This window comes from Uranotaenia lowii, chromosome 1 (assembly GCF_029784155.1).
Source record: "Uranotaenia lowii strain MFRU-FL chromosome 1, ASM2978415v1, whole genome shotgun sequence".
Lineage (NCBI taxonomy): Eukaryota > Metazoa > Arthropoda > Insecta > Diptera > Culicidae > Uranotaenia > Uranotaenia lowii.
In genome coordinates, this window is record NC_073691.1 from 9012748 (window position 1) to 9032072 (window position 19325).

At 35.8% G+C, this 19325-nt stretch overlaps 1 protein-coding gene across 4 annotated transcripts in view; it reads right to left on the minus strand.

Moving 5' to 3' along the window:
* Positions 1 to 2742: 2742 nt before the first annotated feature.
* Positions 2743 to 19325, minus strand: part of LOC129742691 (E3 ubiquitin-protein ligase znrf2-like) — a 73527-nt gene continuing 56944 nt past the window's right edge. For all 4 annotated transcript variants that reach the window (XM_055734649.1, XM_055734643.1, XM_055734635.1 and 1 more), the window contains exons 4-6: positions 13416 to 13511; positions 11542 to 11647; positions 2743 to 6936 (exon numbers count right to left, since the gene is read on the minus strand). In XM_055734649.1, coding sequence (XP_055590624.1) covers positions 6879 to 6936; positions 11542 to 11647; positions 13416 to 13511 — 260 coding nt within the window. In that variant the 3' untranslated portion in view covers positions 2743 to 6878. The remainder of the gene's footprint in view (positions 6937 to 11541; positions 11648 to 13415; positions 13512 to 19325) is intronic.

Sequence of the window (19325 nt, forward strand, 5' to 3'; positions counted from 1 at the left end):
ATTTCAAAGTCTTCCATGAAAATGTTCAAGTCAGTGCAGTTTAAGCTGCTCATTACAATAAAGTGATCGGAACCCACATTTTCATACAAAACAACAATCTTTTATTGGTATTTTAGTAAACTGATTGAACAATCATTTATTTATTGATGTTAATTGTTCTATATAAGAATTGTATATGATAAACCTGAATTTAAATCATGACAATCAGTTGAACACTCAATATCTACCAGCTAGACTTTTTGAAAGCTGATTTATTCTTCATTTTTGCACGTTTTGGCTTCAAGGCGACATTGCATTCAATAAAAATAAGAAAAAAAAACCAAAAACTATAATGCAATCTTCAAAGGACCAAAAAACTTCATAACATAGTGAAATAGTGGCCTTTCAACATAAAGGAAATGAAATTGGAATTCATGTTCGTGGTAAAACGTGTTTTTCTTTGAAATTCCTACCATTCTCATATAAATTTTCGATACAATCGTTTTTGTGACGTCACAAAAAATCCAATATGGCTCTCGGCACTACCTTATTGAAATATTCCTTGGCTTTAGATACATTTAGCACTTATTTTGGTGTTTGAAGTTTTTTGATATTTGAAATTTTTGTCATTGCATCAATTTTCAGTTACTTATAGTCGTTTGTATTAGTTATTGTTGATATATTTTATCAACATTAAAGAACGTAAACTCATTTTTACAAATTTACAAAATTGCCAAAATGGTCAAAGTTGTACAAAACGACAAAATGAAAAAAAAAATCACAAACTTGACATAAGTAATAGAAAATTTAGACAAACCTTATAAAATTGACAAAACTTATACAATCCTCTACAATCATTAGAGCAAGTTCACTGGTGTTTTAAAAAAGTGGTAGAAATTTTGACACTTGTAGCACATTTTGAAAATTTTACCATGCAAAAATGTTTTCACGATCGGCGTTGTATTTTTTTACAACACTCTTTTATTTCAGCCGTATGTGATGGAAATCGAGCTTTTTTTGCATCACAGCATGCGAAAATAGAACACGTGTTGTAAAAAAACTGAAGGCCGAACTAAATTGAAGATTTTGAAAATGTTTTTGCATGGTAAAGTTTTCAAAATGTGCCACAAGTGTCAAAATTTCTACCACATTTTCCCAACACCAGTGACTTGCTCTCAGTCACTTAACGTATTCTTTCACCTCAAAATGTTCGTTTATTCGGATATTAGTTGACCAAGTATCAAGTGACCCATGATTGTGTGGAATTTGGTGGATGCTGTAACAATTATGGGTCACGTTTATTTTGCCAAATATTATTGAATTTTCGCGTTTTACTCACTCAGTTTCATTTGGAAAATGTAAACTCATCCTTTGTGATTATATGAGACCAATAATTGGTCTTATTCATTAATTAAATTAATTAATTGAATTATTCATTTAGTTGGAATCTTTGCATAAGGGAAATACCCGCATAAGGGGCTTAACGGGTAAAGGTGTCAACCTGATAACATTGGAATTTTATGCGATAGTTCGACAGATTATATAGTGGACGTATGAAAAAAAAATTCAAACAGCAATTTTACTGTTATCAAGCGCTCACATAATATTTTTAATGCATTTTGATGATGTTATCGATTAACTAAAAATAATAGTAAAAAATAATTTCTTTTAGATCAGTCATCAGCAATCCAAATGATCGGTGACTAATAATTGTGTGTAACCCATGATTGTGGAGGGACTGTAAAATTGACAAAATTTATAATTTTGAGAAAAAAAAAACAAAATTGGCTAAATTAAAAAAACAAATGAAAAAGAAAAAAATGGTAAAATAGATGAAAATTAATTAAAATTGATGTTGCCAAAATTACAAAACTGAAAAAGATTCCAACATTTCAAATAATGACAAAAAATAAACAAACTGATAAAACTGACGAAATTGAAAAAAAAAAATGTCAACACCTATTAGCAACATTTTTAAATTATAACAAAATTAACAAAAATGATAATTTCCATCTTAAATGACAGGCATTTAAAAAATGACACAAACAATAAATTACAAAAATGTCAAAAAAGCTAAACAAACTACATAAAAACCAAACAAAAATCAGATAAAAAACATGAAATCTGAATCTTAATCTGAATTTGAAATTTAAAATCTGAAAACTTTTATCGGAATCCTGAATTCGAAATCTGAATTTGAAATCTAAAATCTGACATTTTTATCGGAAATTTGAATTTGAATATCTGAAACCTGAATCTGTAATCTAAATTTAAAATCTGAGTCTGAGATCTGAATCGAAAAACCAAATTTGAAACCTAGATCTGAAATCTGAATCTAAAAAACTGTAAGTGAAGTAGCTTTCAAGGAAGTGTTCACATTATTTGTGCAGATTAAATTTTTAAACGTCATTTTGATTTTAGTTTTTATTTTCAATTATGAGTAAAACCTTTATATGCTTACATACATATACATAGATGGTTAATTGAATATTTTTTCTCCCACGGTTTTTTCTTTCGTTTTTTTTTTTTCATTCATCTTGTTCTCTTTTTCCCCTTTCTCATATGTGGCTCTCAAGATCTTCTCTTTATTTTTTTCTCTAATAAACTTCTGCGTTTCATCTTGATTTTTTTTTTATTATTTTCTGTTGTGTGTATATAGATTTAACCAGTTTTAGCAATCGTCCGTATAGTACAACACGTACATAGGACTGAAATCGTTCGCATTGTTTCCACGCATTGTTTTATTTTTCTGTTCTAATCGTACTCATCTGTTGCGTGTTTGTCTGTCTTCTACCGTGGTTAGACAGAGTGTCGATATCTGGCCCTGAAAACCGTTTCGAGGATTTACCCACAACGGAAAAAAGATCTGCGTGGAGCTGTGTTCCTTCCACGGTGTTTTACTTTGTGCTAGATTAATTTTTCACGAATTTTATGTATTATCTCGCGTGAGTTATTCTTCGTACTTCTATTAGCCTTGTTTTGGGTTGGGATTTGTTTATCTTTTTAGATTTTTTTTTCTTTTCCGTGGTTTTTTTTTAAATTTCCTACTTGATTATTTTTAAGCCATACTAGATGTCGAATTCATCTCGAAATCTGTTTATTTCTGGCCTATCACACGATACGCAACTTGTTTGCACAACATAATCCATAACAATTATCTTCTCTGAAGTTTTTTTTACCATTTTTGAGACAAATTCGCAAATTAACTCCATTGGGAAAAAAACTGAAAAATTGAAGTTCGAAGTAATTTTAAGAATTAAAATTTCACGCACCTAAATAGAGGCTTATATATTTTGTTTTTGTGATGAGCAGTTTAGATGTTTTTTTTTTCTCGTTTCATAAACCTTTTTCGTGATACACCTTAATCCTAACCCTTGCTGATGATAAAACAAAGACCTCGATTCTGTAGAGTAAAAAAAGGGAAGGTTTAAACAGAAATAAAAGTGTGAACAGAACATTACCTAAACAAAGCAAAAATATATGCGTTGCTTAGAAGTGGGCAGCAGTGCTGCCAGAATTAACAGTCCTCACATCTCCCATGGCAAATTGATGCAAGAAAGAACGCGGTTACTCAAACAGAAAATAATGAAAAAAAAAATTCCCGATCTTGGTCACAAACGGAAAGATGAAGATCAACAGAAGAATGTGGTTCCAACTGATTTTTTTCTTGTTTTTTTTTATTATTTATTTTAATAGTAATCACAGATTAAGACTTATTCATCTTTTTACTAAATGGCTATTTTATTTCCATTTCCTTTATTCATCTTTTTTTCATCGTTTACAATGCGCAGCTGATGTTGGTCTTTACTGAAGGGTTTTTCTTCTCTCTAAAATTACACCGAAAAAAGAACAATCATTTCTTGCTTTAAGTTTTCATCGTCGTCGTTGATATTATTGGCGTTGATTTTTTCTCCAGGGCAAACAACACTGGGCTGGATTCGTTTTTTTCACTCTTATTTCAAACTCCTGTCGATCAGTTTGAAATTTGAAATTCCGATTTTTAACTAAACGGTTGTTTATATGACAGAATTTGTTTGGGAAGAATAATTATGATGTTAAATTCCCGGAAAAAAAATATTTTTTTAAAGACAGAATTAAATACTTTAAGTATTTGCTATATTGTTTCTATTTTTGAAAATTTACAAACAAAATGTCAAAACATAGGTTTAAACCCAGGGCTGGAAAACAGAAAAAAGAAAAAAAAATCGCACAAATGTCAAATTGGTCTGATTAAACCACCGATCAGTGAGTGGGTAAAAAATGTTGTTTCTTGAAAATAATCATGAAAACTTTTCTCAAGTCTTAAAGAAAGTTTTTAATTGAATAGGTTTGCAAATTTCATCAAACTGAGCATGCCCCATACATAAAACAATAATTTTATTGATTTTGTTTGGTTCCGGCATAAATTTTTATCTAAAACGATTACAACTCTTTTCGAAAACTGCTCAGTTTTTTGTCGAAAAGTAAAAAAGGGCTGCAGCGAATATATATTTTCCTCACCCAGGTTTAAACAGGACAGGAGTGGTTAATTGAGTAGAATTCAGACTATTTGTCCTGTCAAAATTTTCCACACGCTGAAGTAACAGAATGTCAAAAATTGTATTGAACTGGATTCGAAAACGAATTTTACTCGAGTACGCCCGAAAAGTAGGGTAATCTGAGCACGTAAAATTCTTCATAAGATTATGGACTCACCATTCGACGAAAACCGAACGAAACTCGGGCTAATTTCTATCTGGGGTAATGGGAACTTTCAAAATCAATTGACTTCCCGATAGGAAATTCACTGTAGTTTTTCCCCGATTGGAAGGTGCGGCGTCCGATTGTTGCATAGAAACTAAGGGGATATTTCTGCCAAGATTACCAATCGTTTTCCCATTTCTCTTCTTTTTTAAAGTTGGTACTTATTTCTGTGCTGTTTTGCCAAATTTTTAAACCCGTGGTGCTCCTGAATCACCACGCAAACCACCACGCAAATACGCGCAGCAACACGACGACAACTGAATGCTCTTTTTCCTCTCTTCAACTTCAAGTCTCAAGCTACTGTGGGTGGATGATATAACTACTTAACTTCTCAAAAGAGAGAGATACCTATGTACACTTGGTTATTTCTGTTGTTCTATACATGGCGATCGTGCCGACTCTCTCTTTCTCTCTCTCTCTCTCTTTCTCTCCGTGACTCGCTCTCGCGTGGGAGAAAATCCATTGTTTGTTTTCGGTTTTGCTCTTTTGTTTTTTTCCTTTTGTTTGTTTATAAATCCTGCGCGTTTTATGTTTCTTTTAGTTTGGGTTGCTTTTAAAATCATTGTTTTAAGTTTTTCGCTTCGGAATTTTTTTCTGTTTTTTTTTTCTGGATTCGTGTTGTGTTTTACAAGAGTGTAGCGGATTAACAATTAGAGTCCTTGAATGTTTTTATAGCTTCGGTGAATGTACGCGTACAAGTGTGTAATTTTGCTGTTGTTGTTTTTGTTTTTTTTTTTGCCTGTGGTTTTAACGTTCATATCACTACATTGTTTCACTTACAGATACATTGGTTTTTAATTTACTTTATTATGTTGTATTGTTTTATCTAGGGTTTATTCTCCTCAGCGCATTTGTTTTTTTTTTTTTGTTTCTCATTTTTTTTCATTCACTAGTTTAGTCAGTTAAAGGGTTTGCTTTAGATCTAGATTTTTTTTTTCTTTAATTTACTTAACCGTTTATCGTTGCTTGTTTCAGTTTTTGTTCTCAACCTACCGAAACACGGTTCGATATTTACAAAAACTTAAAAAGTTCACGTTCAACTTCTAGTACCTAAGAATGATATTCCTTGTTTTTAATTTGTTTTTTTTTCGGGTGTTCGTCAAATTTCGAAGCGAAGAAGTATGGGAAACCAAAAGTTTTCGGTGAATGACAAAAAAATAAATATGACTGCGTCAGTTCAACTCATTCAAACTTGTAATTTCTTGTAATAAGCTATTTGTTTCAATTGATTAGAGGTTTACCTAATTTATTTCGAGTTTGAGAAAAACAAACTATGGTTAGGTGTCGCTTCATTTGCTGTGAAATGTGCTCGACCGACTTCTTCTGAAGGTGTTGTCGATTTTTATTGCGTTTGCGGTTAAAAAAAGGTATAAAATTCCAGAATCCCTAAGATGGGGGCATCTTGCTCAGGAATTTACACACGTGTAAAAACAAATTTTCAATAAATTACTTACAGAGGGAAGTTTGAAAAGTCAAAACAAAAATAATCGAACCGGAAAGTAAAAGAGCCTATCCCAAAAAATTCACCTCTTCGAAATTGTCCCTTCGAGTCGCGAAGGCCTAAATTAAACCTCACCCGTCGTCGTGATCCTAGATGTGTCTCCTTGTTTCGAACTGTGTCCAGCAAGTTCGATTCCCAATAGTCATCTCTGTTGTAGTATCCTAACAGTCTCTCGATCACCTTTCCTCTATTCATCCGCGCTCTCTTTCTCTCTGTAACTCATACACACATTCACAGAATTTTTTCATCAGTTCTCTCCTACTTTTTTGTTTGCTCAACTCCCCGCAGGCCTTCTTCTTCTTCTTCGGTCCATCGCGTCCATCGGTCCATCAATTTTGTAATTACTAGATTTTTGTTTCATGGTTTTGTTTGATTCCTACAGTTACGCTACTAGATTTATAACAGCCCTTCTCTCGATCGCGCGCGCGTCGCTTCGCTTCGCTTTCATCAGTACATACACAAAAAAGACTAACACACGTACATAATAGGTATATGCACGTGTGTGGGGGTGTTTGTGTGGGTTTAATGTCCTACTATACGAGAGCACTACGACCAGTCGTTTCGGTTTGCTTCCATCACTAACACCAACACCACCACCGACGATCTTGGCTGCGATCGCGTTTGCTGCTGTTGCTTCCTTCCTGGTCTGGCTTCACTAGTCGCCCGGGTGTTCCGGGCAGCTGCGATTCACCTCGAACCATTTGTCGATACATCTAAAATGGGAAAGAAGATGGTATTAGAAAAGAGAATTTATGTATTATCTCTTTCACTGAAAATTGGATTTCGTGCAATGTTTTGCGGTCGTAGTTATCCGTACAAAGGTTGACTGAAAAGACGTTAGCGTGTAGAACTCCGACAGATTTTACACTGATTTGACAGGTCGCACAAATGTCGCAGTCATGAGTGCGCAGTCCAATTTAGTGCGCTGCGATTAATATAATTTTTGTGATTGTAATTCGGACTGAGTTACAGCACAGCCAATTATTCTTGGGCTTGGGCTAAAAAGAATAAAGCTCGCTCGCTAATAGGTTTCCACAAGAATGACAGCTAGTCTGAGTAAAATTGGATTGAAGGCTACTGCTTTCTCTGTTCAACACATGGGAAATTGTATACCGGGATTGCGAGCGCGCTCATCGCCAATTAGGCTGATATCATACTCAGGCGAAAAGCAGCGCGTTGATTTGCGACGCTCTCACACGACATACATGCTCTCATTTAATGTCCATGGAAAAAGCGCAGACCTGTCATACTGAGCGCTTTGGAAAGTGTGACAAAGCTGATGCCAGGGTGTTTTGTAGCGCGACAAGTACGAAATCCAATGGGAATATTGTTTTTTTCTCGGTTTGAAGCAGTGATTCCGGGTTTCAAGCACAATAGTTCGAAGATCCGTCCGAATTTGTGATAATAAACTAAATAATATCCTGATCGGTGAGAAATTTCTCTTGAATTCTTAGTTCCCGAAAATAGACCGATCTGGTGTGGAAACGAATCGATTGGTCGGCAGCGCCCGTATTTTGGTCCGGTTTTGAACCGATTTGCCGATTTTTCGATCTGGGACGTGGTGAGAGCGCGCATTAGGTGAACTGTGGAAAAAACGGTACGGAATTCCTAAGTGGGCTAGAGGTCCCCCACCGCTAGAAGTATTCGTGTCGTAATTCAGGGCGTTTCGCAAACACTTTTTAATTTGGGGACTATTAACCTCAAAAAATACCGTTTTCGTCGGCCGGCTGCCCGGTTTTTTCACTGAAATTTTTGGAGGTTAATTTTCCCGTTCTCGTCTGTACAGGCCAGTATGCGTGAAAAATAGAGTTGTTTCTGACAATTCTCATGCACAATAGTCCTATTTGCCGTTGGTTGTGTAAGTGATATTATGCTGGTTGTTTAACCAAGACTTTTCAGTTTTGGGACAGTCAACCTCAAAAATGACCATGTGTGTCGACCAGCAGCCCGTTTTTTGTGCCAAGAGTTTTTGATGTTAATTGTTCCGTTTCATCTGTACACGCTCACAAGTGCGCGTGAGAAATGTCAAAAACAACTCTATGTATAAGGCTGATGTCATGCTGAAACAACTAGCAACGCAACGCAACGCAACGTTCCAATAAGATTGCGTTGCATTGCATTGGTATGTCATGCTGGCGCGACCTGTCACTTTGAAAATCCCTACAAATCATCACTTCTCTACATCTGATAATGCTTTGAATCGTCTCCTTTCTTTCCGGAGCCATCAAAAACTCATCAAATCACGACCCGGATTGCAAGAATGCCGAAATTTGAACCGACAAAATTCCTTGTTTTTTTGCCGGAACTAAGAATTCATGAAAATTTTCTCGCCGATTAAGATAGTTTTTAGTTTATTATCACAAGTTCGGACAGATCTTCGTACTATTGTGCTTAAAACCCGGAATCACTGCTTCAAATCGAGAAAAAACAATGTTCCTATTGGATTTCCTACTAGTCGCGCTACTAAACACATTGGCATCAGATTGGTCGCGCTACTCAAAGCAACCAGTATGACAGGTCTGCGCGATTTCCATGGAGATCAAATGAGAGCTGGTTAGTCGTGTGAACGTTGCGTTGTAGGTCGCGTTGCTAGTTGCTTCAGCATGACATCAGCCTAACCGGCGTCCCACTGGCGTGTACGAATGAGAAAGGGAAGATTAATCACCAAAAATGGCAGTGCCGCCAAACACGGTCATTGTTGAGGTTAATTTGCCTAAAATTTAAGTGTTAGTGGAACGCCCCTGATTTCGACACAAATACTACTAGCGGCAAATAGAACTATTGTGGAGATGTGCGAAAAACGCAAAATTCGTTAATTTTTTTAATCAATCGTTGAATATGTTTTTAAGAAGAACAATATTTGTTTATGTTTCTTCATGTATTTTTCAAGAAAATTTAATTTAAATTTGAACACCGGTTCGACTAGTTTCGACCAAAACATTGGTTGAATGAACTGTCATTTACTGATCGAAACCAATTTCTATGTGTCATTGAACAAACCTGTTGCTTATTTTTGAGATTTGTCTGCGGGCTTAAGCGAATAAAACAATACTTCATGATGAAGACAATGCATATGTCGTCAGCGAAACAAATATTTAAAACATTTCTGTAATATATCACCTATTTGATTTTTTCCAGACTTTCATCTTATTCAAATTGAAAAGCTCGCGTGAGTTTTCATTAGGTCGTATGAAACATCTTAAGAATCCACAGAAAACTGCCCAAAAAGTAATCAGAACAACTTTTAAATTTGTATTTCAATATGGTGTCCAAACTACAAATATTCTAAATGGAAAAAAGTTGCGACTAGTTTATGTCAAATTTTGTATTTTTTTGTAATAAAACTGTTTGTTTACATTTTGTTACATACGAAGTAATGAAAACTCACGCGAGAAAGAAAATTAGTTTTTAATTTACTCAAAAGTTGAAGCAAAATAACATTTCATAACCATATGCTCGTGATGCATTTATGCATACAATGGCAAAGCAACGACGATTTAAAAAAAAATGCTTCTACATTCCCTTACGTAGCTTAAAATTCTTAAAATTTAAAGGGTCCGGCAATTGAACTGCTACATAACTTTAGGAGTGATTATTATGAAGTATACAAAACCGAGTTAGATGACATCTTGTCACCTTGTTAACATTATGTCTAAGATGTCAGAGGATATTTTTGTTAATTTTGTAATCAAGTGTTTTTTTTTTGTAAAAATAGTCCTCGAACCTTAATGTAGTGCTTTGATTGCCTAGTTCCAAGCTGTAAAACGGTAGAAAGACATATTTCGTGAGTTGTCCAATGAGTGTATGTTTATTTTTTATTTTGGCTCTCACTTGGAAGATACCTGGAGATCATGGTGAAGATCATCAAGATGCACCCTGAGAGAATTTCTTGGCGTAGTAACACTAAATTGACGACACCGCATCAAAATCGCCGTCGGATCTTGGAAGATGATCTTTAGGCTCAGCCTTACAAGATCCTAAGATTTCAAGACCTCTCGTTTGAACAGAAGCCAGAGCGGGTAGAAAGGGCTAAGGCGCAGCTTACGCGGTTCACGCATGAAAAATTTGGAGAATATCGTGTTTTCTGCCGATGAATTCGTCGCCGTACAGCGGTTCGTGAAAAAACAGAACTACAGATTTTGCTCATATTGCACGGGATTGTGCCAACGTAAGAACTTAATTACACAATTAACACACGACGTATTACAGGACACGAAACTTAACGTTCTTAAAAAATGGAAATTGTTATAAATTTGACCAACCTTTCGACAAATACTACGACATAGTAGGATGCTGCAAGTGTGTTTTAATTTCTTTGTGTGATCAGTCGGAAATCGTCCTGTAGATGGGCAACATCGAGCCCGAAACCGGTCGACAAAAAAGGTAATTTTGAATCCTTTGTCCGTTTTGTAAGAACGTTAAGTGTCGTGTCCTGTAATACGTCGTGTGTTAATTGTGTACAGATTTTGGTTGCCAGAAAGATCACGAACCTATGCAATCGTATTAAAGGCCACAAGACGACAGAAATCTGTCTTATTAAAGGTCTGGGTCGGAATCACCCGTACTTTCCTAGTGAAGATTAACCGAACACCCTGAAGAGGTGTAGATCAATCAGTTTACGTATCGAAAATAGTTCTACGGCATGTCCTCGAACTGTGGACACGTCCCAATTTTGGTTTTGGTTGGTGGTTTTTCAGCAGAACTTCGTATTGGCTTACGAAGAAAAAATTTTTGTGTGCGATTTTTTTTTTTTCGAGGGTTAATTTTGAGTACGGAGTGGTCGGGGTGTTCGCCGGACCTGAACCCTATGGACTTGGCTGTCTAGGGTATACAGAAGCCCGAAGGCTACTCTACAAAACATGACGGGTTTGAAGTTCTGAAGCGCCATCTAGTTGAATCCTGGGATAAAATACCACAAAAACCACCTGCGGGCTTTTTAGTATATGTGCCTTGAGCTTCTTCAGCGACTGTTATTTGTTAGCTCTAATGTAGCATTTCAATTGCCGGACCCTGTATAGCAGACAAGTTGTCTATAAATTCAATCACTATAAGTAACAAAAGTTATTTGGTGAAATTCGGCCAAGGGAGTTAAAAATGGCAGCTTTTTGAGTTTGGAGGACCGACGTTTTTCGACCTTTTTTGGGAATTTCTTCAATGCAGATTATGTGTTTTGATTCTCTAACATCGATAAATTCCTGAATGTCTAGACTATACATATCGAAAGAAAAACCAACAACAATCCAAATTACGATCCACCCTTAAAACCGAGAACATATATTCATAGCTACAGCCATCTATTTGTTGTTTGTTTGACTTACCCTTTATGATAGATGCATAAGCATGGTAATCTAGCAATGATATCACCGGGACATAAATCTTCTAAACATATAACACATTCACCCTTGGCATCCTTTAAGCAGTCCTCTGCGGAAGTGAGTGTCGTATTGCGTGGTGGATGCATCAAACGTCGAACGTCGTCGTCACCGGTTCCGGATGTTGCCGTTGAGGATGAAGAAGTGTTGATGGACCGGTTGCAGCATTTTTTTTTTGTTTCGAGACCGGCGGAAGAAACGATAGAAAGAAAAGACAAATATGATGAGCAAACCAGGAACAAAAAATCTCATACGGTTACAATCTCAAAAACAAGGTTCAGGTCTTTTCCATCATCGTCATCACCATCGTCGGACGAAATGGATTGTCTCTGTTTCTTCTATCCAAGCCGGTGGTGGTGTTAACCGGATTCACCTGGCTGTCAGGCATAAAATTTGTGGCTTCCATTCCGACGAGGTTAATCAAAAATCGAATCCTATGGTTTCTGGGTTGTTAGCCGATGAAGATGGAAAAGGGCACTGTTTTCCACAATCCATTTCTGTCAAGATGGGCCGGGTTGTGGCAAACAAAATCTTTATATTTTTATTCTGAACAACATCTGAATGACCTTTTTTTAACTTTTCCAATATGCACAGTAGGGTGGCAATGGAAGTATGGGAAAAATTTTATGATCGAATTTTAAAAACCGACTATATACATTTTGTAGATTGGCCAAAAAACTGCCCTGTGCAAAATTGCAGCTCAATTCGACTTCATTTCGTGGTGCCTCAAAGCGCTTGAAGTTTGGTTTTTTGACTCTCAAAAATTACCCAAAGGGGGACGACTAAAGAAAAACGGAAAAATTTAAATTTAAATTTTGATGCCAAATGACTTAAAAATGCATAAAACCTCTAAATCTTGTGTTATCTAAAAAAAATGTCAAAATCGTAAAATCCGTAATATCGAAATTTTAATGTTGATACTAAATGATTTAGAAATGCATGAAACGTCTAGACATCTCGAAAAAAAAAATGTTTTGTCCAAAAATCAACTTTCCTGGACTAAGCCGCATAAAAGTCGATTTTTGGCGTAAAATTATTTTTCGAAATAACACCAGATCACGACGTTTCAAGCATTTCTATGTCATTGGGCATCAAAATTGAAATTTCAATTTTCCGAATTTCCTTTGATCCCACCCTGGGGTTAATTTTGAAATAATGAAGTCGAGTTTTTTTTTTTTTTCATAATAACACCAGATTTCGATATTTTATACATTTTTAAGTCGTTTGGTATCGAAATTAAAATTTCTATTTTTTCTATTTTTTTTGGCCCCTCCTTTGGTGAGTTTTGAGGGTCAAAAACCGAAACTTTGAGTGCTTTGACGCACCTCTAAATCAAGTCCGATTGAGCTGAAATGTCGAGAACCCACTATTGCAGTATAGGCTGAATTTTGGGTGTAATTTTGCGAATTTTGAAGAGTTTGACCATTTAAAAAATTGGAACCATATTCACGATTTTGCAGTTTTAACAAGTTTAAAAATTTCAACAGTTTCGATCATTTTGACATTTCTGACAACTTGTAAAAGAGTTTACGATGTTGACTATTTGAACCATTTATTTTCAACATCATAAATTTTTATTATGTGGACAATTTGTAAATTTTGAAAATTAAATTTAATCTTTTTCGACAATTTGGCGAATCCTAAAATTTTGGGCAGTATGGAAAATTTGACAATTTTGAATTTTCCAACAATTTTGACAATTTCAAGAATTCTGATGATTGTAGGAGTTTTGAACAACAATGAAAAAACTTTGGTCACTTTGACAACTTGAACAAAAGTTTCAACAGTAAAAACAGTCGAAAGACTAGACTACTACTTACCATTATAAGATAAACGAGGTTTTGTTAGGCACATTACTAAATGACACTCTATATCGTCGGGCATTACAAACTTGCTGCACACTGGACATTTTATGCCTGTAAAGAGATAGAGAAAAGGAGAAAAATAATGATCAATAAAAGATGTGTGACGATTTAATTTAACGTGAAGAATATATAAGCTGAAAAATTGACCAGGAGACATGAAGAGAGAGAGATAGATGGAAATGGCTGTGCCGTTTGCTTTATCTTTGTTTCAGAAAATGAAAACAATGTTTAAGACTACATTCAAATGTGAATATTTTATGTTAATTTGCAGAGAAAATACTGCTATTTTAAATTTTGAATATGTTTTTTTAATCGTTTTACGAGACTTCCATGTTTGAGTCAGTCGGTTTTCCGAAAAAAAAACGGGTGGTTTTAAAAAAAACGGCTAAGGCCAGGAAAGTCAAAAAAAATATTTTCAAAATATTACCAGATCTCGACGCTTCGTGCATTTCTAAGTCATTTAGCATCAAAACTAAAGTTTTGACTTTCCGAATTTCCTTTGGTAATTTAAGAAATTATAAGTCAATTTTAGACCAAAAAAAATGTTATAATGTTTTATGAATTTTTTAGTCATTTGGCATCACAATTAAAATTTATAGTTTTTCGTTTTTTCTTGAGTGGTAAATATTTAGCGTGTAGCGCAGAGCTGCCAAATTCGTGGAAATACTAAAAAACGACATCAGTATTTTTTCAATTCAATTTGTTTAATTTTATTATCAAAAATGGAGCTCTACTTAAAAAGAAAGCTCATTTAAGGCACGTCGCAGCTTTTTGATAACTTTAATAAAAACACCAGAGGACCCCATCCAGTCAGTCACACCAGAATCAACACAATCCGAGAGGGAGAAAATAAAGCATTTCTGACCTAATTACATTTTTCTCATTACCATACTAGTTGGATTTTTTCGTTATTGTTGTTGTTGCTGCTTTCTACCTCTCATTTCCAATGATGTTGTTTTCGTAGAAACGGCTGCCTGCAATAAATTTACCCACACTGACTGGACCTCCTCTCTTGGTCTCGGTTCCGTTTTTTGTTGCCCACACTAACTTCCTGATGGTGGTGGAACGGGACTCCCGAATCGCCGGGTGAATGTCTGCCGCCAGCTGTTGAAGGACATCATGTCCGTGAACTGCGGTGAGGTGCCTCCCTCGCGAAACTACAAGTTGTTTCGCGTTTTTTGAGTTTTTTTTACTGTGAATCGTAACCTTCGAAGAGACCTTTTTTGCCAATTTCGGTACTTTCCCATTGACCATATGGAGCATAAATCAATTCACAATTCAGTGTTCCCAGTTGGACGCAAAAGTAGTAAGTGACCAAATAAAGTCAACAGATGGATAATCGAGACGCATAAAAATTAGTGCACCTAGCAAGTTCACCAAACCGAGAAAAAAAACTGACGCACTGAAGAAAGAAATAATCGAACCATCGAGTGGGATGATTTTTTACATAGTCTATCACATTAAGAGGCCTAAAAATGAATGAATGCAATTCAACAAGACAGTTTTCTGTTGGCTCATGTTCTGGATCCAAATGTTCGTTGAGATGTAACTGAAGAGCTCTCAACGAAGATCGTTTATGTTCCAGCTAGACGGACAAACAACGAAAGCATGGAGTTTTGACATTATGATGATGAGAATTATTACATATGAGTTTAGATTTATCGTTTCTTATTGTTCAAAACCATTATCCCATCCATCATATTTAGTTGGAAAAATCATGAAACTAGAACAGTAACTGAAAGGCTCTCAACGATGATTCATAATGTTCTAGACCAACAAAAGTCGAAGATATGAAATATTTAGCGATTAAAAATATTATCACTATTGAGTTCTGTTTAACTGTTTTTTTTCGCTTAAACCACTGACCACACTGACATGACACTTAGAACCAAAATTCAACCATTTTCTGTCTAATTTTTTGTTGTCAGATTTTGCAGGTTCGCAATACCGACGGCAGGTGGCGAACCTGAAAAATTTAACAAAAAATGCCCTGTAGGAAAAATGGTCCTGTTTAGCCCGATTTTATCGTAGAAATTGCGTGTTTTATTTTGAAAGTTGGGTGACATTTCCTAACTGGGATAGTATTTCTTCAAATCGATCGATGCGCACTCTGGAATCGACATTGCGTACTGTTGGAAAAATTATCCAGAAAACGAAATCGAGTGTCCAGTCAGTATGGTCAGTGCTTAAACCATCATTCTAGCTATGCTTTACCAGAAATTTCAACAATATTTTCAACAACGATCAATAATGCTCTAGACTGACGAACGATGAAAGTTCGAGTATCGAGCGATTGCTGAGTATTGTCAGTACTACTAAGCTTTATTGAACCGTTTCTTATCGTTCAAATCTTGATTTGAACTCCGTTTTATCAGAACAAGTAACCACAAAAACCTAAAAAAAACGCTCACTTCTCTTGCAGGAAAAAAGATCTATATCTCAAAATTGCAGAGTTTGTAATAGTTACAAATAAACGTTTATTGATTATTTTTCTTTCAAAATTTGTTTAGGGGGTGCGGCGAGCTCGATAATTCAGTACAAGGGGACCATGATTGAAAAAAGTTTGAAAACCACTGCTATAGACTGACTATAGTTGTAGTCTCTACTGAGTTTTGTTTAATGGTTTCTTATCGCTTTAACCATCAATCTTGTTTTGCTTACCAGAATTTTAAAAGGGTTTCAACGACGATCTTTAATGGTGTAGACTGGTAATCGATGAAAGCATTGAGTAACGGTTGGTAAGTATTGTCACTACTACTGAGTTTTCTATCGTTCAAACCATGATTCCAACCACATTTTACCATAAAAAGTAACCAAAAACGCTCTCAATAAAGATCTATAATGTTCTAGACGGCCAAACAATCATATTATGAATCGCCTTTCGGAACTTTGACATTTCCAAATCCTTTTCATCGCCCATCTCTATAAACAGTTCAGCGGTTTTCAGTCTTGTAGCAGTTGTGATTGTTCGGAATAACAGGCAACGCTACACACTGTTGCTGCTACCACTAATAGTGGCAGCTGACTTGCCGGTGATTTAAAACCACCAAGAACACCTAACCGAACCAATGAAAGAACCGTGTAACTCGCAGCAGAGAGCGACGACCAGCAGTGTTATAGTTCCTTCCAAAGCAATGTCAATCAATGGCCTTGAATTACATATGGACATATCGATTGGCCTCCTTCCATATTGGCCAGCTAGCTAGCCGGAGCTTAGTCGCTCACAGTAGATGGTTGGTTTTCGGTAACTTTTCATCACTATTCACGCTACTAGGAGGAAAGAAGGGGGCGCGCACGTTCTCATTAATCTGCCGGTATTAATCTCGACCACAAGTGTGTTTTACTGATATGGATAATTGCCAGGGGGCCAAACCGCTTCGGATCGTTGGACGAAGAAGCTATGAAGAACTGTGCGGAAACTAAACGGCAATATGGATTCTAAAAGCTCGCTCTAATGTATACGCGCGAAACATAATCGCTTCGAGAGCGGCGGAAGTGTGCTAGAATTTTCAATGCCAAACCAAATATTAATTTCACCTTCCTTCCGGTTTATTATGGTCTTTTTCCTACGCTTTTCTTGATTTGCAACTCCATAAGAAAATTTCACAGTGACTGATGTCGAGAATCAATACTTTCGTTGAGAGAAACTAAACGACTTTCAACGGCATTTCATGATGTTCTAGACTGACAAACTATGAAAGAATGGAGTGTCGAGTAATTTATGAGAATTTTCACTCCTGAATTAAATTTGACTACTTCTTATTATTCAAACCAACATTTCAACCTTATTACAACAAACAATCAACGACGTTTCATGTTATTCTAGACTGGTTAACGATAAGAAAAATGATTCGTGTGGTTTCAATATGCCTAAAACAATTACTTTCTAGACTCATAAACAGTAACTGAAGAGCTCTCAATGATGATGCATAATGTTCTAGACTGACGAACGTGGAAAATATTGAGTAATTTTTTTGCATATCCATCGCTGTTTCTGGAATGCTGCTTCTTTCGACATCTAACTTTAAATTAGCCAAGTTAGGTCCGGAGATCTAAGAATTGATATATTATCATCAAGGTATCTATGAAAGTACGGAGTGTCGAGAAATTTTTGAGAATTCTTTGTCCATACTCCATCACTCCATCACAAACCAACATTTCAACCTTATTACAACAAAGATATCAACGACGTTTCATGTTATCTTAGACTGGTTAACGATAAGAAAAATGATTCGTGTGGTTCCAACACGCCAACTACAATCACTTTCTAGAATCATTCACAGTAACTGAAGAGCCTCTCAACGATGATCCATAATGTTCTAGACTGACAAACGTGGAAAGTATTGAGCTATTTATTGCATATCTATCACTGAGTTTTCATTTGTTTCTGGAATGCTGCTAATTTCGACATTCCACTTCAAATTAGCCATTTTAGTCCCGGAGAGCTACTGATTGATACATTATAGATTGTATGACTTTCAAGTACTTTCCCCTCACAAACTGCTCCGATAATCACTGCTAGACGCTTTATTTCAAGGAAGTACCTGCTTCCATAAAATTGACTAACATACTGTCCACTTCTAGAAATTGACTACAGTTCTCTCACCTCTTAACAAATAGACACTTCTAATAAACGAAAAAAAAGCAAAGCATAAGAGTTTCATTCCGGGAGCAAATTTCATTGATCCTGTTCCGGACCATTTTTGCCTTTTTTTTTCGCTGCTATCCATTTGATAATTCGAGCACATTGACCCTCTTCACCGAGTGTCTAAAAATACTGGAATTCCGTCACACAGAATGTGCTGAAGCACAAATGTTGCAGAAAAATGAGAGAGAGTGTGGGGAGGAAAAACCACACGTGGGACATACAAATTGTTCTTGATTAGGGTTTTCTGGGATTGATTCGGGGCAATGAAGCTTCGCAGAAGGAATGATTTACAAGAAAAAAAATAACACATCACACATTCAGATTTTCCCATTTATGTAACATTATATTTATTATTTATTTGCTTACCTCTGATTGTTTTTTTTTTTTTGAGTTATCAGCCTTTCATTAACATTTGAAATTCTATAGTCTTCTGTTTTCTGTCATCTATCTTCTATTTTCTATCTTTTGACTTCGGTCTTCTGTTTTCGTCTACTGTCACCAGTATTCGATCTTCACTCTGCTGTCAGCAGTATTCAGTTTCCTGTCTTCTATCTGCTGTTATCTGTCTTCTATCTCTGTCTTGAGTCTTCAGTATTCTGTTTCCTTTTCCTGCCTTCAGCCTACTGTATTCTGTCTTCTGTTTTTTTTTTCAAGTCTTCTATCTTCGGTTTACAGTTTTATGTTTCAGTCTTCTGTTTTCTATTTCTGTCTTCTGTTTTTGTATTCTGTCCTTTGTTTTTGTCTTATGACTCAAGTCTCCTAAATTATATCTTCTGTATTCAGTCTTTTGTTTTCTCATATCTGTTGTTTTTTTTTTTTTTTTTTGCTTTAAGTCTCCAGTCTTCTGTTTTCTGTCTTCTCAGATGTCTCTGTCTTCAGTCTTCAATTTTCTGTCTTTTGTATTCTGCCTTCTATTTTCTGTCGTCTGTTTTCAGTCTTATGTCTTGTCTCCCTTCTTAATTTTTTGCCTTCCGTTTCCTGTCTCCTATCTTTTGTCGTCTGCCTTCTGTATTTTTTCGGTCTCCGGTCTTCAGTCTTCTGTCAAAAAAAAAAACATTGACAACCTCATTTCCCCAAGTTCAACGGACAACTTTCGAATCGCAAATAAACCACACTATTCCACTGATTGACGCGGAACCATTTCGGAAAACTAAAAGAAAAAGACTAAGACTGGTTTCGGGCTCAGCATCCTCTAGTGTGACTCTTGCTGACCCTGG